Raw genomic sequence first — 23,048 nt, 5'->3', positions numbered from 1 at the left:
CAGAGGACCAGATGATTAGGACTTAAGAGTTCTGAGAGATCTGGCTATTTCCTACCTCTCCCCTCACTTAATTTTGATTTTGATTTTGATTTTTTTTAGGAATGGGCAGCTTTGGGGTTTTTACCATCACTCCATACTTTATTCTTAATATCAACCTTTTCTTCCAAAACTTTGTTTAATCTTTGTCTATACTTCAATAGAAGTCATACTCCATTTTGATGAATTTTCAGTGACAATTAGATAATTAAGCTCATCTGAGAAACTTATTTCAAGATAAATAGATATAGGACTGAATAGATACATTTACTTACGTGAATGTAAGTTTCATTGAACTTGGTGGTCAGTTTTTTGAGTCATCACGTGTAACATTGGTGCACAGGTTTCATGTTGAAATCTCATCAAGGATTCTGTCAAAGAATCATGGAGTTACCAGAGCAGAAATAAAAAGGAAAAAAATTTCTGAGAAGGAAATTTGTTTTAATAGGCATTCCACTATTATAGTAGTCATTTATTCCATCTGTGTAGCACAATATTTCATTGATTACTATGTATCCTGCTGAAGATATTTTGTTTTCTACATGTACCAAAGATTGAGACTCACTAATATACATACATATACATATACATACATACACATACACATACACATACATACATACATACATATATACATATATATACATATATACATATACATATACATATGCATGTTTTCACGGGTGTTTGTATGTGGATCTTTGGTCATTCGGGTTTTTTCCTGCGTAGAATTGAAGGTGTAGGAGCTCCTACACCTTCAATTCTACGCGGGAAAAAACCCGAATGACCAAAGATCCACATACATATACATATACGTATACATATACATATACATATACATATACATATACATATACATATACATATACATATACATATACATATTTATATATTCTTGGGCTTACAGTACTATAGCTCTTGAAATCCACAATAAGATTATTCTGAGTTGTTTTGACAACTAAAAAGTCGTACATAACCAGGTACCATATAAATACCACACACAGAATAGCCCAAAGCACACACACTGCTAGAGAGAAGTTCCCTGAGGATGGGCTCTACATAAGTCCAGAAGCTCAAAAGACTAAACCTCTGGTCCCAGTGACCTTCCCAGATTGGATCCTGTTCTGAGTCTTCCTTCTTTCCTATTTCATTTCAATCTACTTTGCTTTATTTCATCTATTTCTTTTGTGTCTACTCATAAACCTCAGGTGATTGTTAATTCTCATTTCTGACATTGTAAAATTATCCATTCCCCTTTTTCTTCAGATTAGCCATCCCTGCAGACCTATCAGAAAAGCCTGGAAAAGTTGGGCCCTTTCACCTGAAATCCAGCATCTACCACACGAATGTTGAATTGCTTTTAAGGCCCTTTGGGGTTACAGTCCAGGGAATGTCAGAAACTAAAACATTCAGAAGTAATCTGGGCTTCACTTCTTGCAACATGAAAAGTCTTGCCCTCACTATTCTCTTCAGATAGCCCAAATGTTGCTATTCCAGACCACAGCTACTGGTAAAATTAACAGCTCTAATAAAGGAGAATATTTGTAGGTCAGGTTTGACGTGGTGTTCTCTGAGCTTGCTTGTTTACTTGCAGACATTTTATTACCCAACCTAGGTAATAATATCATCTGTGCTAGTAAGGAGTGCAGCATGCTGTCACTTTATATTCTGGTAGCTTTGCCCTGACAGTGTTGGTGGGGGTGGTTTTAGAGATTCTTTGGTTGGATTGTTTGCTGTTGGCTTCTTTGGCAGTTTCTTGACAGCAAACTGCACTCATTACTACCATTGATGATGTTACCTAGGTTGGGTAAAGAAACATCTGCAAGAGAGCACCAAGGACTTTTCATTAATAACTCTAATGGCAAACAATGGCAGCTCCCAGAATTTCTCATAAAAGGAAATAGCTATTCAACCTGTGCTGAAACAAATCTGTATCCTATATAATAGCAAATTCTAATTCATCCTTTTCCATCTTTAAAGACTGTAGGGTTGAAAGCGGTAGAGACTATCGTGGACATATTGCAACCACAGAGAGTGGTAGGACCTGCCAAGAATGGCAATCACAGGTCCCTCATGAACATTCTTCTTTCACACCAGAGACTCACCCAAGGTCAGGACTGGAGAAAAATGTAAGTACCATTGGCCACAAGAATCAGATCCTGGACTTAACAATTGTCAGTAAGAAAGACAAAAAAAAAAGTCTGAATAATGGACATGGTAGTCCCTGGAGATGAGAGAAGAGAAGGAACTGGAGAAAAATCACAAAATACAAAGACCTGTAAATAGAAGTAGAAGGACTATGGCAAAAGAAAGAAAGCAAAGATAGTACCAATAATAATAGACACCTAGTATACAATCCCAAAATATAAGGGACGCGGTGGCTCAGTGGGTTAGGACGCTGGGCTTGTCGATCTGAAGGTCGGCAGTTTGGCGGGTCGAATCCCGAGTGCCGCGTAGCAGAGTGAGCGCCTGTTACTCGTCCCAGCTTCTGCCAACCTAGCAGTTCGAAAGCACGTAAAAATGCAAGTAGAAAAATAGGGACCACTACGGTGGGAAGGTAACAGCGTTCTGTGCGCCTTTGGCGTCTAGTCATGCTGGCCACATGACCATGGAGACATCCTCGGACAAGCGCTGGCTCTTTGGCTTTGAAACGGAGATGAGCACCGGCCCCTAGAGTTGGAAACGACTAGCACGCATGTGTGGGGGAACCTTTACCTTTTACCTTATACAATCCCAAAATATCTGCTGCATACCACCAGCATTGATAAGCAGAAACAAATGCCAATTTCCATCTAAACAGCTGACTATGTGACCAACTATAATAATAACAATATTATCAGACAAGTTTATGTTCAGGTTTGCGACAGGAATTATAAAAGTGACCTTTCCCCATCAATATCTCTTGTTCTTGGACATGATTTCTTCTTTTTTCTATCCTTCCCTTCTCTATGAATATTCTATATCTTGCTCTAAAATTTATTTAATTAGAAAACATGACACTGTAGTAAATCGAAATCACTTATTACAATCTATGTTTTTTAATATATTTTTTTCCTGCCTTTATTATTTTTTATAAATAATTCAATTCATTAGCATACCTAATGCTCCTTCCTCCTATTTTTCTTACCACAACAAGCCTGTGAGGTGGGTTGGGCTGAGACAGGCGTCTCCAAACTTGACAGCTTTAAGACTCGTGGACTTCAACTCTCCAGCTGGTTCAGGAATTCTGGGAGTTGAAGTCCACGAGTCATAAAAGAGCCAAGGTTGCCTACCCCTGCACTAGACCAAACTGGATCTCTAGCTTCTTGGTCTCTTAGGTTATTTTCATAACCTCATTGAAAATGACATGCTGCAAAACTCAGACACAGTGAGTTATTGTTGTTAAGGCTACTAAAAGAAGTGAAAAGATTTGTGTTTACGATAGGAGAAACAGAAGGTAGCAAAAGGGCTCACTCTTGAATGTCAGACCATGATTCTGGGCAAGGTAATACATTGTCGGTACTATATATAAATAAATGACTACTATTTCACCTCATATTCCCATAACTATATTCATTTTATTAAGTCAACATTTACTTTGGCTGCATTTTTTAAACTAGTGAGGCTAACTGTAGTCCAGTCTTATTAATATTACTTTATTTCTTTACAGTATTGCAGAAATCCTGATGGTGATGCAAATGGTCCTTGGTGCTATACAACAGATAAAGGAAGAGGCTGGGAGTACTGTGATGTTCCACAGTGCCGTAAGTACACTGTTCATAAGTGCTTTTTATTCTGAGAGTGAGAAATCCTTGTTTAGTGAGAAAAAATGATGGATGGGGCCACCGTGGGATAACCATATCTGGCAATGACTATTTAATTTTTATCATCTTCTTCTCTTCTGCTACTTCTCACTATAGAATTTACTTTCCCTGCCCAAAATTCTTCTCCTCACATTCAGTTGAGTAATTTAGATGTAAGGGAGGGCCAGATTAAGGCCAATGGACATCCTAAGCATAGCCCAACAGTGATGCCCCTTTGCCCTTCTGTTGCTTAACTGACAAGACATTACTCAATAAAAGTAAAGTTTGAATGTTGCAGTGAAAGAATTGAGAGCAAGATAACTTGGGGGGGGGGGGAAGATTCTATGTTGTCCCTACCCCCACTGCCCTGGATGCCCTAAACACATACTTATTTTTCTTAATGATTAATTTGCTGAAGGTTGCAGCCAGAAGTTAGATTGCTGGTTCCCATTGCCGACTTCTCAATTTTGTTATATTTCATTTGAAAGGTTTTATATTCTCTCTCTCTCTCTCACTCACTCTCTCACTCTCACTCTTACTCTCTCACTCTCATCTATCTATCTGTACAGTAGAAGTATTTATCATCTATCTCTATCTTTCCATCTATATCTATCAATTTATCATTTACCATCTAATCCAGGGGTAGGCAACCTTGGCTCTTTTACGACTCGTGGACTTCAACTCCCAGAATTCCTGAGCCAGCTGGCTCAGGAATTCTGGGAGTTGAAGTCCTTGAGTCATAAAAGAGCCAAGGTTGCCTACCCCTGATCTAATCTATCAACTATCTATATTGATCTACCATCCAACCATCTGTCTGTCTGTGATCTTGATGTACTATGGCAATCAAAGTATTTCAGTGGTTTACACTAAAAAATTCCAAAGAGTTTTCCATGCTGAACTAAATAGCTTAAGGTTGTTTTTGATAACAGTAGCCATCTCTAATCCCCTGCGCTTGTCCCATCATACGCAAACAGACGTTGCCCATGGTTCTCTTCAGATACCCCCAACTAAACTATTTCAGGCTTCAGCTATTGATGAAATTATTAACTCTTAAGCTTTGGACCTATTCCCCCAGAAACAATGGAAATTCATATTTAAGGAAATAAATTATTGAACATTTGCTGAAATACGTCTAGCTTACATCTCTCCCATTCATATTTTAGGTGTTCCTGATGATGGATGCGGAAAAGCGAAATATCCACCCCTTCTTTGTTTTGGAAGAGTTGTTGGTGGCTGCGTTTCAAATCCCCATTCCTGGCCCTGGCAAATCAGTCTCCGTGTTCGGTATTAAATATAATATATAATATATATATGAAGGGACACGGTGGCTCAGTGGGTTAGAACACTGAGCTTGTCGATCAAATGGTCGGCAGTTTGGCGGGTCGAATCCCGAGTGCCGCATAACAGAGTGAGCGCCTGTTACTCGTCTCAGCTTCTGCCAACCTAGCAGTTCGAAAGCACGTAAAAAATGCAAGTAGAAAAATAGGGACCACACCTTTGGCGTCTAGTCATGCCGGCCACATGACCATGGAGACGTCCTCTGAGAAACGCTGGCTCTTCGGCTTTGAAATGGAGATGAGCACCGGCCCCTAGAGTTGGAAACGACTAGCACGCATGTGCGGGGGAACCTTTACCTTTACCTATAATATAAATATCCTACATACTGCAGTTGTAGGTAAAATAGGAGGAGGAAAGAATATTTGGTATGTTCGCTACCTTGAACTATTTATAAACATAATAAAGGTGGGATATAAATAAATAATAGGATTGTTTTTATACTTCTGATCCACTTAATAAGCAAAAATCTTTCTCTGTTGTTATATTCTGGACTTGGATTGTGATTTTTCTCCCATGTCCTATTTGATTTACTATTTTTATTGTACCTTCCTTATTTGAAACTTTTAAATGAATTTGTTTATGCATCTTTTTTAAAGGACCAGATTATTTTCCCCAAAGTTCTAAATAGCAGCACCTCTTTCCTTTCCAAAGCTTGTTTCTCTATACAGTTTGTCCTTGCTTAACGACCATTTGTTCAGCCACCATTCGAAATTGCAACCGTGCTGAACAAAGGGACTGATTACCTACTCCTGAGCTTACAGGACACCCACGGTCACATAATTGTGATCTACGCATTTGGCAAGCATTCATACTTATGACAAGTTGCCAAGTGCCTCATGATCATGTGATCACTGTTCATAGTCTTCCCTGCTGGCTTCCCCAGGAAGTCACTAGGGAAGCCGGAAGGAAAAGCCGCAAGCCGTGGCCACCTGGCTGGCTGAAAAAAGTCCCATCCTGAAATCCAAGCTTGGATTTCCGGATTTCCAGACCTTTTTCAGCCAGCCTCCTTACGAGCAAAAAATGCGGCTTGCCAGAGAGGCCGAGCCTTACCATCAGGCAGCATTTTTGCTCTCAGAGGGGTTGAATGATCTGTCGCGAAGGGACTTCTTCATTCAGCCTCATGGAGAGCAAATCACTGCCTGATGGATTGATTTCAGCCCGCTTGGGGCAGAGTTGTCTGGCAGGCAGAAGGGGAATTGCAGCACTGACCTGGAGAAGAGAAGCTGGAAGAAATTGAATCATGAGACTCCAAATTCTTTTCTCCAGCTCATTGCTGCTGTTTGTTCTCTTCTGCCCGTGAAGGGGATAGCTTCAGCAGACAGTTCTTTTGCTCCATCCATTTAATGACCACACCTGAGTAAACGAGGAATGTCATATAATGTCAAATCAGATCATGTAGTGACCTTCTTTATGGTCACTATGACTTGCGGCTCAATTATAGTTATAAGTTGAGGACTTACCTGTATACCCTGGCTATTGAGAGCAGACAAAATATATTATTCCACATGGGTGAAATTAGCTTGCATTTCGCTTCCAGGCAAGCAGTAAAGCCTTTATGTATCCCAGGGGTGTCAAACTGGTGGCCTGGATGCGTCACACACAGGCCACGCCCACCCCGGCTCCACAAAGGCAAAAAACATTGCGATACGTTACGATATGAATCGCGATCGAGTTTGACACCAGTACTTTATCCTCTCACTAAATCTTGGTGCCAGGTGTTCCCATGTTTGCATTCCTTCTCCGAGCCTTCTCTTACATTGCTGATATCTCCAGACATCATTTTGGATGAGGAAGAGAGAAGTTAATTGTGCAATGTTATATCACTCAGGATCTTTCCCCAGCTGCTTCTATCCATGGCACAAACATACAGTGGGAACATCATTTCCGCCACCATCCCATGATGTTGGTTTCATAGCTTCTCCCCAGTCCATGAGTGAGACAGGCATAAATTGCCTTTAACTACAACTTTATTAAAATACTATTTCTTATCTTATTGTGATAGTGCCACAAAGTAGCCTGAGAGGGTATAAATTATCCTGGACTTTGTCACTCACCTCTCTGGAAGAGAGTCAACTGGTTATGTTGACTTAGTAGAGGTAACAGTAGAGGCAGGCCTGGGATTGGCTACAATTTTCATGCTGGTATAATATTTTTTCAAATCATTGATTAGTGGATAGCAGCTCTTCAACTCAGCAGTGGTGAAAGGACTCACTGTATTCAGTGCATTCAAAATAATAGTACTAGTAACAACAACAACAACAATAATAATAATATAACAGTAATAATAAAGACGTAAAGGCTCTCTCAGATAACATTTTACTCCTGGGAACTATATATCCATGACTTAGTGGTAATACCTGGAAGTGGTCTGCCTTCAACTTCCAAGTCTAGCATGCAACTGTGAGATCTCCATGTGGTCTACCATTCTAGCACTAGCCAACTCTATCCTTACTTGGAATAGTGTCACGAGCAATTATTATCCTCTTCACATTTACCTTGTACTATTGAAACAGTGCTGTTTGCATTCTATTGTCGCTTTCCCTAATGGTTCACATCTGTTTCTCATCTACTTGTAATACATTGTTAATTTAGATATCCCTTTGCATGATTGATCCACAAAGCCTAAAGCCATAATAAATCGTGTACTTAAGGTAGTACAAGACTCTGCTGTGCAAATATGGCTTCACTCTGTAAATTTATTGGTCTCAAAGAAGCAAGAAAAGAAATGCCATTCAGTTTGCTATGAACTGTGTAAATTTAAACCATTTCATGGATGCTGGTATTAGCTCTGTGTAATGCTTGAGAATGAGGAGATTGAATTAATAATGGACAGCCTCTGATTTCTATGTGAATTATTTACTGTAAAATTAATCTTCTGTTTTCTTTTTTCTTTTTCAGTCGTACCAATCTACATTTTTGTGGTGGCACATTAATACACCCACAATGGGTTCTGACAGCAACTCACTGCTTAGACCGGTAAAATCTTTATTTGTACACTGCCCAAAGTTGTTCTTTGAGGGAGATGGGCAGCTTCAAAATATGATAAATAAAAATAAAACTTTCCTTGGGCAAGAGACCAGATTTTCCAAATCCAATGGAAAGATTAATACTCCTGCAGACAGCTGTTCATTTGCATTCTTTTAGCGATGAACAGCTGTCTGCAGGAGTATAAATCTTTCCATTCCCCACCGTCCAGTCAGAGCTAAAGAAGCTTCTTGGATGAAAAGCAAAACACCTTCAAAGACAAACAAGAAAGTCCAGTTGCCTTGTGAAAAAGCATCTTTGCAATACCTATGACCTTTTTTTTCACAGTTCTCAGAGCTAGCCTGGCCCTATTTGTCCTACCTGCAGACTTGCATAACATAGATTGAGCTATGGTTCCAGTCTTCAGAAATTCTCATTGAATTGTCCTCTTCTTATCTAACTGAGTGTGGATCTATAAAGATATCCTCACCTGGGAAATTTGGGTTTTTTTTAGGTCACCCTTTGCTGAATATTACAAAGTGTCGCTTGGCCTGCACACGGAGGCAGCTTCTGAACCATCTGCCCAGCATCGCGATGTTGAGAAAATATTCAAAGAACCACATAGGGCAGACATTGCCTTGCTGAAATTAAGCAGGTATCCTTTGGGCTACCATATTTATCTTTAATAATCTCTCTACCCTCCATTCCAAAATTCCTTGCTGTGAATATACTAACATTGCTTAACATGACATTTGAATTGATCCAATTTCATTATGGGTCAGTAGTTGTCTGAAGTAGTTTCCAAATTTATTGGTGCACACTGTGCCTCTTGTTTTCAGGTAGTGGCATTGCATTTATGGACAAAATCATTGTAACTGGGGTAAACTTCTGGCATGGAAGAATATCCACATAGTTCTTTTTTTAAAAAATGATATAGATGGGTTTATGTACAATTTAGGAGTAAGAATACTAATTTTAAATTTGGCTTCAGCAGTAAATATATGTGAAACAAATATAACCAGCAATCTATAACAACAGTACACAGTACTTGGTGCTTTTGTTGCATGAGAATCTAAGTTTGGGTCCACTAATGATCAAAATGCAGAGTTCTTCTTCTAACAGACGATTTATTTTTATTACTTGTTTCTTAGATTTATGTCCTTCCATTCTTCCAAAAAGGGACGCGGTGGCTCAGTGGGTTAGGACACTGAGCTTGTCGATCAGAAGGTCGGCAGTTTGGCGGATCGAATCCCAAGTGCCGCGTAACAGAGTGAGCACCTGTTACTCGTCCCAGCTTCTGCCAACCTAGCAGTTCGAAAGCATGTAAAAATGCAAGTAGAAAAATAGGGACCACTACAGTGGGAAGGTAACAGCGTTCCGTGCGCCTTTGGCGTCTAGTCATGCCGGCCACATGACCACGGAGACGTCTTCGGACAAGCGCTGGCTCTTCGGCTTTGAAACGGAGATGAACACCGGCCCCTAGAGTCGGAAACGACTAGCACGCATGTGCGGGGGAACCTTTACCTTTACCTTTATTCTTCCAAAAGCTCAAGGTGGTATGCATAACACTCCCTCCACACAAGTTTATGTTTTTCAAGTTTTTGATTGTCTGATCTCAATTCGTCTAAAGTAATGCTTCTCAAACTTGGTAATTTGTGCGTGGACTTCAACTCCCAGAAGCCATTCCCAGAATTCTGCAAATTGAAGTCCACACATCTTAAAATTGCCAAGTATGAGAAATATGAGTATGAGTAAACCCATCCTGGAACAGGCAATGCACTTCCTGGAAAATTTTGTCTTTGGCTAGATTCCAGCTTAAATTTGGGAAATTTTTACTATTTTTCTTTTCTTTCTGTTTTTAACCTCTCCCCCCACCCCCAAGCTTGATACCCCTTCTTGTTCCTTTGCTTCCAGAGAAGTGTAAAGACAGGTAGTCCTGTACTTACAACAATCCATTTAGTGACTGTTCAAATTTACAGTGGCACTGAAAAAAGTGACTTATGACCATTTTTATCCTTAATGACCATTGTGGCATCCCCATGGTCACATGATGCTAGGCAACTGGTTTATATTTATGACAGTTGCAGTGTCCTGGGGTCATGTGATCATCTTTTGCGACTTTCTCACAAACAAAGTCAATGGGGAAGCCAGATTCACTTAACAACTGTGTTACTATCTTAACAACGACAGTGATTCACTTAACAACTGTAGCAATAAAGGTTGTAAAATGGGGCAAAACTCACTTAACAACTGTCTTGCTTAGCAACAGAACATTCGGACTCTATTATGGCTGCAAGTCAAGGACCACCTGTATCTCATTTCAAAACCCAGGCTTTTTTCAGCCCGCTTGGGAAGATCCATTTGAGGTATTTGTGGGTTTTTTGCTAGAAAATAGCAGACAATGTGGAATAGGCTGACTTCACAAAAGAGCCACAGTAGAGCAGGGTTTCTCAGCTTTAAGATGGGTGGGCTTTAGCGCTCAGAATTCCCCAGCCAGCCTGGGAGTTGGGAGTTGAAGCCCACCCATCTTAAAGTTGCCACGGTTGAGAAACACTGCACTAGAGACGACAATGACGCTGAAACTAGTTAATAGTTTCTAGTTCTTTATTCATACAACATTAAGATTCAGTTCTGTCATATCAAGGATTGTCTCCTAGAGACAGCGCTTTTACGAAGGATGGCTCAAAGCTAATTATGAAGTGCAACCCTCTTACCTGTTATACGAGGTTATCTTTCTTTCAAGGGATGCGGTGGCTCAGTGGGTTAGGATGCTGAGCTTGTCGATCAGATGGTCGGCAGTTTGGCGGGTCAAATCCCGAGTGCCGAGTAACAGAGTGAGCGCCTGTTACTCGTCCCAGCTTCTGCCAACCTAGCAGTTCGAAAGCACGTAAAAATGCAAGTAGAAAAATAGGGACCACTACGGTGGGAAGGTAACAGCGTTCCATGCGCCTATGGCGTCTAGTCATGCCGGCCACATGACCACGGAGACGTCCTCGGACAAGCGCTGGCTCTTCGGCTTTGAAATGGAGATGAGCACCGGCCCCTAGAGTCGGAAACAACTAGCACGCATGTGCGGGGGAACCTTTACCTTTACCTTTTATCTTCCTTTCAGAAAGTGACTACAGTAGCCAGAGTTGTTTAACTTGAAGAACAGACTAGCTGAAACAGGGAGATATACCATACAATGCTCAATTACAGCTACTGCATTTATGTAAATGTTATGTTTATATTCCTTTTAGAGGTCAGATTCTGAAGTTTCATGTGCTTAAGGAACTGGCAAGTAAGCTGACTTCACAAGGTGTAAACTTTAGCCTCCTAGGAATGTTTTGTTTAAAAAAATATCCAGTAACTAACCAATCAGCAGCTACTAAGCCAGTTTGGTCTAGTGGTTAAAGCACAATACTAGAAAGCAAGAGACCATGAGTTCAAGTCCTGCCTCAGCCATGAGAGCCAGCTGGGTGAACTTGGGAGAGTCACTCTCTTCCCTCAGCCTCAGCTCACCTCATAGGGTTGTCGTTGTGGGGCAGTGTGTTGGATGTTGTGTTGGATGTTGGTTTCGCCACGGTGGGTTATTTGCAAAAAAATTATAAAGGCAAGACACATACATGTTTTAACTAGGGCTATTGTTTAATCTCTTTTTAATGTTTGTATTTGGTATTTTATTCTGCCCTGTGAACCGCCCTGAGTCCTCAGGGAGAAGGGCGGTATATAAATGTTATTAAATTAAATTAAATTAAATTAAACACATAGTGTAATACAATAGAGTGACTAGAATGAAAAGAGGGGCAATATCGTTTTTCTTCCAGCCCAGTAACGATCACCAATGAAGTCATTCCAGCCTGCTTGCCTTCAGCAAATGTTGTTGTAGCTGGTGGGTCAGAATGTTATGTCACAGGATGGGGTGAAACAAAAGGTGAGTAACCTCAGAGAGGCTAAAAAATCCAAAATATCCACCATTCTGTTGCTACAATTCTTCCATTCCTCTTCCCATCTTTTTTATCAGTTTATAAAACTGATGAATTTTTATCAATGGATTTTCTCTTTTATACATCCGGGGAGACTTGGAATGCATGAATAAAAATGAATGAATGCTTTTATATTTATTATCTGGACACAACACAATTTAGTTACTATGGGAAATTTGGGGAAGAAAAATCTTTATTAAAGGGGTGTACTTTACAATAGGATGTTTCAGGCTTCTGGATGGTTCTTGGATAGGTAAATTCCATCACAGTGATGGCTAAGATAAAAATCAGTATTAATTTAACAAGTAAAGGAATTCTACTTGCATTAGAGACTATACAACCCCACACAAATTAGACACATTTCTGTTTTTAGCATGGACAGCCATATGATTTAATAAGAAAATATTTTACAAAACACTTGGTTAAGAGTAATAGTGACCATTTGCAGTTATGATGGTGATGAAAAAGTAACTTTGTGACAAGTGCTCACATTTATGACCTTCACAGATCTGTAAAGCTGAAGTAAGATCATAAGTACTGTGGTGGTTTCACTTGTGATTGCTAAATGAGGATTTCCTAAACTAGATTTGGACTGCAAAATCCATATGACCACCAGATGGCAGCAAAGGATTATTTTTAAAAAAAAATTTCTGAGCTGCCAGTTAGCAGTCATATGGAATTTTCAGGGAATAATGGTGATAAAAAAGGGAGTTTTTTTTTAATATAGTGCCATATTTGGTGAGGACAATGCTTCCCTGAGCATATTAGAATAATATTGGTTTTCTTTTATACCCTGGACAAATTATGCCTGCATCCTGAAGCTTTAAGTAACATTTCCATTAAAAAACAAACACAGAAGCTAGAACAATATAGCTGCTCTCCTTCTTACCAAATCAGGAAACATACATTATCCTGTATGGGTTTTCCTTTCATTATTTCCTCCCTCCCCTCTGCTTTTCAAAGGAACTGGTGGAGAAGGCTTCCTTAAAGAGACTGGCTTCCCTGTCATTGAAAATAAAGTGTGTAATCGGCCTGAGTTTCTAAATAACAGAGTCCGTAACCATGAACTTTGTGCTGGTAATATTGATGGCATAGCTGATAGCTGTCAGGTAAGATATGTTTCCATCCTACCACTGAAGGAGGAAACCTTTTATTTATTTATTTATTTATTTATTTATTTATTTATTTATTTATTTATTTATTTATTTATTTATTTATTTAATAATATTTCTATACTGCCCTTCTCCCGAAGGACTCAGATACCGAGTTACAAAAATTAAAAAAGGATTAAATACATGCCCACTAAAAACAATCAATACAATATTAAAACCCCAATAAGACAACAGTAAAAAACCCCACCAATCCCCCCTCAGGCCAGGCCGGCTTGTTCGAATAAGAATGTTTTTAGATCGCGGCGAAAGGAGCGAAGATCGGGCGCCATCCGGAGCTCAACCGGTAACTGATTCCATAGCTTTTAGTATTATATGTTGGCTTTGTAGATAAACCCAAGGATATTTCAATGTTTTTCCTAATGAAAATGCCACCTTCACAGGGCCTTTCCCTCTCATTATTACAGCAAGTGAAGAAAAGATTCATTTTATCTCCATATGTATCCCGAAACCAGGTTTCCAGGCTATATTGAGGATGTTTTTATGATTCTCCAGCACTATTTGCTTTATTTCTTGTTTATTTTATCTTTGTGTGTACTTTTATTTCTTTTGATGTTGTGAGCCATCCAGAGGCACGTACTGAGATAGGTGGCTAGATCAATCAGCCAATTAATTAAATAAATATCTGCTGTGATCCTCTGACTTAAGAACCCATCCAGTTCGTGTTATTTGTATAACATGACATTGTATAACATCCCCCCTTTGGGTCCAGTTTGACCCTCATGAAGTCCTTTTTATGATTAGCTTGGTAAGAGATTGTCAGGCAATAAAAATCATCCAGTGAGAATGATGTGTAACTTATCTTAGGGCTATGTTGATTTCTCTTGCACTCCTGGTTCATTTTTCTAAATACTTGGTTCCAGGGTGACAGTGGTGGACCTCTGGTCTGTGAAGAGGAAGGACGATATGTGCTACATGGAGTCACCTCCTGGGGTCTGGGCTGTGCCCAGCCCATGAAACCTGGCGTTTATGCGCGAGTGTCTCGCTTTATTACATGGATCCAAAAAACACTGAGTGAAAATTGAGCTGTCCATAACCTCTTGCCGAAATCAACAAAGAGAAAGAAGAATAAGGAGGAGTGAAGTGCAATATAATGAAATCATTTACATGAATGTAAAAATAAATATCATGAATATCCTGTAAGCATCCTTTTCTTTGTCGGTTGGTTAACACTGGTTTACAAGATGCCTGAGTTTGTGGAGCAGTAAGCTGTGTTAGTTATGATGTAGAAAATCTGAGGAAATTGAATCACTGGCATTTGGCAGGATTAACAGCCACTGAAGGAGGAAAACTTTCGATATAATATAGTGTGACTTTTGATCTGTGGGACACATGACATCTAGGTCATCTGTCTGTTTGTCTGCCTGCCTGCCTGTCTGTCTTTCTGTCTGATCATCTTTCTATCAGGAGCAGTGGTAGAATGCAGTATTGCAAGCTAACTTACTGCTCACTGCCAGCAGTTCAGTCCTGACCGGCTCAAGGTTGACTCAGCCTTCCATCCTTCCGAGGTTGGTAAAATGAAGACCCAGATTGTTGGGGGCAATGTGCTGATTCTGTAAACCACTTAGAGAGGATTGTAAAACACTGTGAAGTAGTACATAAGTCTAAGTGCTATTGCTATCTCTAATCTCTATCTGTCTGGTCTGTCTCTCTATCTTATCATGCATCCATCTAGGTCACCCATCCACCCATCCATCCTCCTCCTCCTCCTCCATCATCATCATCATCATCATCTATCTAATTTACTTACCTACCAATCTACCTACCTAGTATCCAGAAGAACACAATGTGTCTCAAAAGGAAAGACTCTTTCTTAAGATGACATGGAGAAGGATTTCTACAAAATTTCTGTACAGCAGTGTTGGATGGCTATGATTCAATTCAATGATTCAGATTAAATTCTTTCTACAAATGGCATCATCTTTAATGCTGCCTTACATTCATTGCTCATTCTGTTTCATGAGCACCATGAGTGAAAATTCACCAAGAAATGTTTCTCCAAGTTATTTGAATATGCATATACAACATCCCTCTCTGACTATTTCTGTTTTATATATTATTTTGTCTGACTTGCTTTGAGTCACTTTTAGAGTGCATCTAAAACCATGGCTAAAAAGAAAGCCTGGCCCAGTATAACGCGTGGACCCTGTAACTGACCAGAGAGAAACCAGATAGGAGATTTAATCTGGCTTTATATTCGGTGCTGAATTATAATGCAAGTAATGTTAGTTATGTATGTGTGAAAAAATTGAAATGGCTTTTGCTTCAAGAAAAAGTGTTAAAATCTAAGGGAAGTTTTAAGGGAATGCTAGTTTTGATCTTAGTATTGCCTCCTATAATGGGGTTATGAAGTCTGAGCTTCAAAGCAGTTAATCAGGAGTGGAGAGCAAGAGTATTCTAGATCCGTCTGCTGTCACCTAGTGATTGTCTGATTTTTTTTCAGTTCAGATCTAATAATCCAAATTATTGGTCTGGTTTAGAATTTTTGATTCAGCTTTTGTGCTTGTAACAAGACTTCTGAACAACCCGGTGCAAAACAGGTCATTGTGTATTACAAAAAAAACCTCATTTATTTGGAAAAGGAGTGTAGTAAAAATCTGGCATACAAGAAATGATAAAGTGTGTTCTAGAAAATAAACAATTTTAGCTTTTAAAAGCAAAGACCAAAGAACGGGATATTCTGCTCGTTTCATGACATTAAGTTTCATGACATTAAGCTAGAGTAGAGAAGTTGGTTGGTCTAGATGGGAGAGAGATTCTTAGGCACAACAAAGGGTGCATTTGGCCTACTCAATGTGGACCATTACTCTAATGGATGCTAAAGCAGACATGCATGCCTTCATAGAGACCTCCTCCAGTGGATGAGGGACAAAGTTACCCAGGAGAGGAGTAAAACCTGCCTTATAACAGATTGTGCAAGCTGATAGAGGGAAAAACATTGTTCAAGGGACTTGGAGTGCCTGTATGGGCAGGTTGTTACTCTTCATTATATTAAATGGAAAAGTAGCCTGTTTCTGATTCAATACAACTACAAGAAACATTTTATTTGCTGGACTAAGACTACTGTTTAGAATTTAAAATAGTTATTGCTTAAGTCTGGGGGAGGGGGGGTGTCTCCAAACCTGGCAACTTTAAGACTTGTGAACTTCAACTCCCAGAATCCCTCAGCCAGTCATGCTGGCTAGGGAATTCTGGGAGTTGAAGTCCACAAGTCTCAAGGTTGCCAGGTTTTTTCATTCATTTTGTTCAAAAGCATCCAAAAGCATTTAAATTGCAGTCTAAATTTTACTCTTTTTCTTTTATTCATTATTTAAGATTACGTCCTTGTAGACACACTGCTTGGCCAGCTACTTTTCTCCAGGCAAAGTCAGCTGATCATCAGTTTATAATTTCTGACCAGTTGCTGGGTGTGGGAGGAGAAAACAATGGGCCCATAAATCTTCAGAAAGAAATCAGAGAAGAGATTTAATCTGGCTTTATATTCAGCACACAGCTATAATGCAAGCAAAGTTAGTTACGTTAGTTATATATTCATTTGAATTTGAAATGGCTTTTGCTTCTGGAGGAACTTTTACCCAAAGCAACTTTGGGGGAGGCTCAGCTAATCTCAATGTACACATGTTGTACTTTGACAATAAAGGTTTATTATTATTATTATTTAAAACCCTCAAAGGAAGGAATTTCCTCTGGAGGATGGTAAAAAAACCCTAAAGAGCGAATTTCCTTCTCCATATCTTCTATGTGAGCCTGATGTCTGTCTGATCCAAATCCGGCACAAGTCCAAAAGTTCGAAAGACTAAACCTTTGGTCCCAGTGACCAAGCCAACATTATCCTGGGACACATATTTTTCACCTTCATTCATATCAAGAACTTAAGTAAACTTAAGTATTAACAGCACCTGCATTTTTTGCATCTTTAACTTTTTTAACTGTGGCTGGGCTAATCTCAGGAACTTGGGTTCATCCAGAGACAGGCTAGCAATTTAACACCAGCTTGTAGTGCTAAACTCTGCTGTTTCATGGAAAGCTGTTTCTAATAGAAAGCTAATTTCTAATCCCCAGGCCAACGTGAAAGTCCATGTTGAGTCTGCATCAAGAAACAATTTTATAGTCTTATTCACACCACAGCATCATTGTGAGGATAAAGGTGATACACATGTTGTTCTGAATCCATAGGAAGCAGAGGTAATTCCTACACTTCTTGTAAAAAGGTCTTTATTTATATGTACCTTTGAAATAAGGAACATATTTCTTTGAAAACGTTTTAAAAATTCCATTCTGATCCTGTTCCAATGAATGAAATGAATGGCTTTTGGTTGATTCCATGTAAGCTGACAATAGAACAAAATATTTAATGAAAGTGATTACTCTTCTATGAGAGCCATTTATAATAGTTCCCTATCTGGAAACAATAGGTTCTGAAAATATGTTCATATTTATCCCATAGAAAAATTCTATGCTTACTTTATAAAAAGGTTCGTTTAGGGCTTATGACACAATTGAATCCATCTCCTCCAAAAAGAAAATGGTGTCCAGCAGTCATGAATTTGAAAACCGGGTAGCTCATGAGGCTTTGCAGTTTTAACAAAAGGTCAAATTTCTTTGCTGGAATTTTGCTGCTTGTTTTTTTTCACAACAGCCATTGAAACTGTGTAGAGAAGGAAAAAAAAGTTTATAAGCAATTAACTTTATTGGGCAGACCGATTTAAACAGAAATGCTGTTTCTTTAAAGTAATTAATTTTTGAGACTGAATCTTACTTTGTAATGTGCACTGGCATGTTTTAAAATAGGCAGCTCAAGAGGGCCAAATGTAGACTGGGTTCATGAATGAAGTTACAAATGAATTTCCTCCTGTACCAGTGAACCGATGAATATTGATTCTTCTCTCTCCTAAATTAGGGGTGCTGTGGTCAGACTAAACCAAGGAGATAACATTGCAAGTCCAACACATCTAGCATGACACCATAAGTATAAGGTGACTTGTTTTGGCTTACCATGCTGTATGTATTCAGCCATACTGGCTTAGTTGAACCTAGCTTTTATGGCTTAATCACCAAATGGTATAAAAATAATCAATAGCTTAATGTGAGTACAAACTGATCTATTATTTTTAGCCTAACCTATTTTGAAGAATTGTGATAATTAGAATGGTAACGGTCGAAAACAAATGCTGCTTTCATTTTCTTGGAAGAAGGTAAAATTTGCATGTCATAACCAGCTTACGTCTGTGCTAAGACAATTTTACTCATGCTGTGGGAGGGAGGGGGGATTAATTGCCTCTGCTCCTCTGCTGCTCCTTGCCAGGTCATACATGGATGTTTAGGTGCATGAATTCACACACACACAAAGATGCATACGTATTTAGTGTAGAGTTTGTGCTAAGTCTCTCAACAATTGTTGAACTAGACCTAAAGTCTAGAATTAATCATTGGAAGGCTGAATTTTCCAGCAGATATGCAAGAATATCTAAGGATACATATATTTTCTGCTAAGGATACTTAGTCAGTACCTTGACATTTTCTCTACGTCTTCCACTGTCTCTGGTAAGGGCTGCCCCTTGGTCTCAGGTAAAAGTAGCACCAGAATCCCACAGAGAAGAGAAAGTCCGCCTATGAAAAAATGAAGTGAGTAATATATCAAGCATTAGAAATTTGTCCTGGAATTTTCTTGTAATTCTACTGTTTGTGCTGGGGGGAAAAAATAAACCTACAGTTTAAATAGGGGGTTTTTTTATGTAAGGAGCAAGAAAAGAAAAGGTGATTAAAGAATTCATCCAATCCCATGAAATATTCCATTGAGGCAGCATCTTATATATTTAGGTAAAGGTAAAGGTTCCCCCACATATGTATGCTAGTCATTTCCAAATCTAGGGGCTGGTGTTCATCTCCGTTTCAAAGCTGAAGAGCCAGCACTTGTCCGAGGATGTCTCCGTGGTCATGTGGCTGGCATGACTGGACGCCAAAGGCGCACAGAACGCTGTTACCTTCCCGCCGTAGTGGTCCCTATTTTTCTACTTGCATTTTTACGTGCTTTCGAACTGCTAGGTTGGCAGAAGCTGGGACAAGTAACAGGCACTCACTCTGTTACGCAGCACTTGGGATTTGACCTGCCAAACTGCTGACCTTCTGATCGACAAGCTCAGTGTCCTAACCCACTGAGCCACCACGTCCCTTCTGAGCCACCACGTTTTATATATTTAAAATATAATTTATCCAGTTGCATCAGAAATAGGATTTGGGCTAAACAATTCAGTCTTGACAATGAATTGTTCTAGCAGACATGGTGCATATATAAGAGGCAGAACTGAAATAGAATCCTGTCATAGCCCTATAGATCAGACGTGTCAAACACAAGGCCCCGGGGCCAGATCCGGCCCGTGAAGTGGTTTCATGCGGCCCGCGAAGCCATCCTGGAAACAGTGAGGGAACGGCCCCCACTGCCTTGGCCCTGGCCCAGAGACCCTCCTCCTGCCAGAGACCCTCAGATCTGTCCCACTCTTGCCCAGGCCCCCATAGGCACCCTTGATGCGAGCCATGGAGAGCTGGCCACGCCCACCCAGTAGGCCATACACACTCTAGCCACGCCCACCCAGTAGGCCACGGCCACCCAGGCCACACCCACCCGGCCCCTTGAGGGCAACCGCAATGCTGATGCGGCCCTCAATGAAATTGAGTTTGACACCCCTGCTATAAATGGTGATCCATAAGTCAATTTTTCCCAAGCCAGAGTTCCACAGTTATGATGGTTTACAAATTCCATACTTGTTAGGGTCATATTTGTTGTAAATGATGCTTGGAAAGATGTAGTGTCAGGTTACTCGAGCTGAGCTCAACTCCTGCTGACTACATAGGTACAACCATGCCATTTTCTTGATAACAATATGGATGTGATTTGTTATTGTGTTCTCCTAGCAAGAATGCTATAATTTAAACTTTTCTGGTTCATTAGGATTTCAGGACTAGCTGTTGCACTTAGAAAAGTGCAGAAACTGTTGCACTTAGAATTAAAATATAAGGATTGGTTAATATAATTATTTTGTTTAAGGAATAGTATAATAACCATTTGTTTTGATTTCATTGTAAAACAGTGGTCTCAGTCATAGATGAATTCCATTAAAAATAAATTCCAGTCCTCAACAAAGTTTATTCTCTTCTTTAATTGAGAGTATATAGAACTGAATGTGGTGAGATCACCAACATGGAGGTCTTTTTTGAAATGCACAGTATTCTTACGGGAAACTAAATTCCTGGACAAAATAAAATAAAATAGAGGTACTTCTCAGAATCAGAATAGAGTTGGAAGGGACCTTGGAGGTCTTCTAGTCCAGCCCCCATTCTCAATTTACAACTCCAATTGAGCCCCAAATTTCCATTGCTAAGCAAGGCAGTTGTAAAGTGAATTTTGTCCCATGTTATCACCTTTTTTTTAACCACAGTTAACTGAATCAATGTAGTTATTAAGCTAATCTGTCTTTCCCCATTGACTTTGCTTGTAAGAAGCCAGCTGGGAAGGTTACAAATAGTGACCTCCGGGACAGTGCAACTGTCATAAACACAAGCTAGTTGCCAAGAACTTGATAATTGATCTTGTGACCCAGGGGATGGTGTGACAGTCATATAAAAACCCATCCTAAGTCACTTTTTTCAATGCCATTGTCACTAACCAAATGCCTGTAAGTTGAACACTACCTGTATTGTAGATTCATCATCATCCTGAGTAAAAAGATCACTTTTTATGCAAACGTGCACCTAAACACTGATTGTGTATGGTGATTTGACTTTGGAAAGGAGCCATTTCCATGGGACGTAATAACAAAAGAAATTAAATCCCACCCCCTTCAGCCATTCCTGCAACTTCCTCTCCTCCAAACTACTTGCCTTTATGCAGAATTCCAGATGTGTTTGTATCTTTGTAAAGATATTTTACAAAGAACGTACAAAGAAGGAGGATACAGTGCAGATAATACACATTGCCTCCCAAACCCCCTACCCTGTTTTCTGAAAATTCCCTTTCAAAGTTGGTTTAAACACAGGTGTCGGTGTGTGCATTTGCTCATTGTATTGTATGGTTTTCATTTAGTTCTGAGGTAGCATCAGCCTTGATCTTTCTTCCAAACTGGCAAAAGAAAAGCAAATTTTGAAATAATTTCTTACAGTAGACAATCAGAGGAAGCTCTGACCAGATGTCTGCTAATCGGTAAAGCAGAAATGGGGCTACCGTGCCCCCTATGTCACACATTCCTGAACATAGCGAAACACCAAAATTTCTGTAAAAGAAAAGAAAACATCTTACTTATCATGTATAGTTTTGAGTTTCAGATGAACATATTTACTTCTTTTCACCATATACAAGGAATTTTCCCATAGGTGTGCAAGGTATCTATCACGCATGTGATCCTTTGCTTGCTACCTACTTGTCTTTGACTCATCTGTGGTGTATCCAGAAAACTAGGAAAGATTAGCTTTCCATTTGCAAAACAGAAGCTCTTGAACTCTTATTGGTAGCTCATAATCCCACTGATGAGCACTTTGTCTTATTCCATCTCCCGCCTGTAGGTTCCAAAGCAACCATTAATCTCTCCTTCTCCCAAGGCTTCAGCATCTCCTCTTAATGTCTGGTTGTAGGCAATCTTTAGAAAAATATCTTCCCTTCAACCCACTCCATCCTCTATAGCAGCATGGGTGGAGGTACTGTATCAGGAAAAGTACCTGGTTGCAAAAATCTGATACCTCATAAAAGGCTTTTCAGTCCAAAAGAAGGAAGCTGGTTTTTCATTCAGGACATGTTTGGTCAAAACAACCACTTGAAGTATCTCGCAAATAACCATTCAACTACATTGAACATTTGGAATGGAGGAAAGAATGGATTGGAGGGGAAAGAATTATCTGTGGGGTTTTTTTGTGAACTGTCCAAAGTTACATTGCATAAGATAGGCAGCTGTATAAATCTTTAAAATAAATGGAATTAAAACAAAAAGGAAGGGAGGGAGGGAGGGAGGGAGGGAGGAAATGAGAAAGCGAAGGAAGGGAGAAGGGATGGAGGGAAGAAAGGAAGGAGGAAGGAAGGAAGGAAGGAAGGAAGGAAGGGAGAAGGAAGGAAGGAAGGAAGGAAGGAAGGAAGGAAGGAAGGAAGGAAGGAAGGAAGGAAGGCAGGCTCCTCTGAGGGGAAATGCAAATTTCTCTTGCTGTTAGAGCACTTGAGGCCCTGAAGACTGGATCTGAATAAGGAAGACCTCCTACAAATGGCAAAACAGAGGCCACTAAAAAGTCCTAGAAAACTGATATTTCCAAGAAAAGACCAATTTTGCCACAAAGTTTAATACACACCATTACAAATAGTGGATCACAAACACTTTCACATAAACCTTTGTATGGAAATGTCCACGCATTCAGAACTGGAGGGAATCAGACACTTTCCAGATAAGTTTCATTAAATGTCTTAATTTGTAAGAATTAGAAAACTAATGAGTTAATACTGGATTGGCCTTTTACATTGCTTGGTGAAACATAATGACATTAAAGTAGGAAACTATTTTCCCCACTTCTGGAAAAGTGACAAAAAGGCTGAGAAATAAGCCTATCTCTTAAGGTAAATTTGTTTTGATTTAGGGGATGTTGTAAGCTGATCCAAATAGGGCAGACATGTCAAACACAAGGCCCGGGGACTGGATCCGGCCTGCGAAGTCGTTTCATGTGGCCCGCGAAGCCATCCTGGAAACAGTGATGGAACGGCCCCCTCTGCCTTGGCCCTGGCCCAGAGACCCTCCTTCTGCCAGAGACCCTCAGATCTGTCC

The 23,048-nt window shown here is 39.8% G+C and overlaps 2 protein-coding genes across 2 annotated transcripts in view; one reads left to right on the top strand and one right to left on the bottom strand.

Annotated features, from left to right (window-relative positions):
- Positions 1-14,279, top strand: part of PLG (plasminogen) — a gene marked incomplete at both ends in the record, with an annotated part of 29,569 nt that extends 15,290 nt beyond the window's left edge. Inside the window, 8 exons of the mRNA XM_083372943.1 lie at positions 2,017-2,165; positions 3,686-3,779; positions 4,982-5,102; positions 8,055-8,132; positions 8,635-8,775; positions 11,927-12,033; positions 13,049-13,194; positions 14,118-14,279. Coding sequence (XP_083229069.1) covers positions 2,017-2,165; positions 3,686-3,779; positions 4,982-5,102; positions 8,055-8,132; positions 8,635-8,775; positions 11,927-12,033; positions 13,049-13,194; positions 14,118-14,279 — 998 coding nt within the window. The remainder of the gene's footprint in view (positions 1-2,016; positions 2,166-3,685; positions 3,780-4,981; positions 5,103-8,054; positions 8,133-8,634; positions 8,776-11,926; positions 12,034-13,048; positions 13,195-14,117) is intronic.
- A 3,288-nt stretch (positions 14,280-17,567) lies between these two features.
- SLC22A3 (solute carrier family 22 member 3) overlaps positions 17,568-23,048 on the bottom strand; it is a 28,468-nt gene continuing 22,987 nt past the window's right edge. Inside the window, 4 exon segments of the mRNA XM_083372955.1 lie at positions 17,568-17,882; positions 17,884-17,902; positions 18,765-18,864; positions 21,409-21,521. Of these exon segments, the coding sequence (XP_083229081.1) occupies positions 17,847-17,882; positions 17,884-17,902; positions 18,765-18,864; positions 21,409-21,521 (268 nt within the window). The 3' untranslated portion in view covers positions 17,568-17,846.

The sequence above is a fragment of the Vipera ursinii genome, assembly GCF_947247035.1.
Source record: "Vipera ursinii genome assembly, chromosome: 1".
Classification (NCBI taxonomy): Eukaryota; Metazoa; Chordata; class Lepidosauria; order Squamata; family Viperidae; genus Vipera; species Vipera ursinii.
The sequence above is the reverse complement of the archived record's forward strand: the minus strand, read 5'-3'. Positions and strand labels throughout refer to the sequence as shown.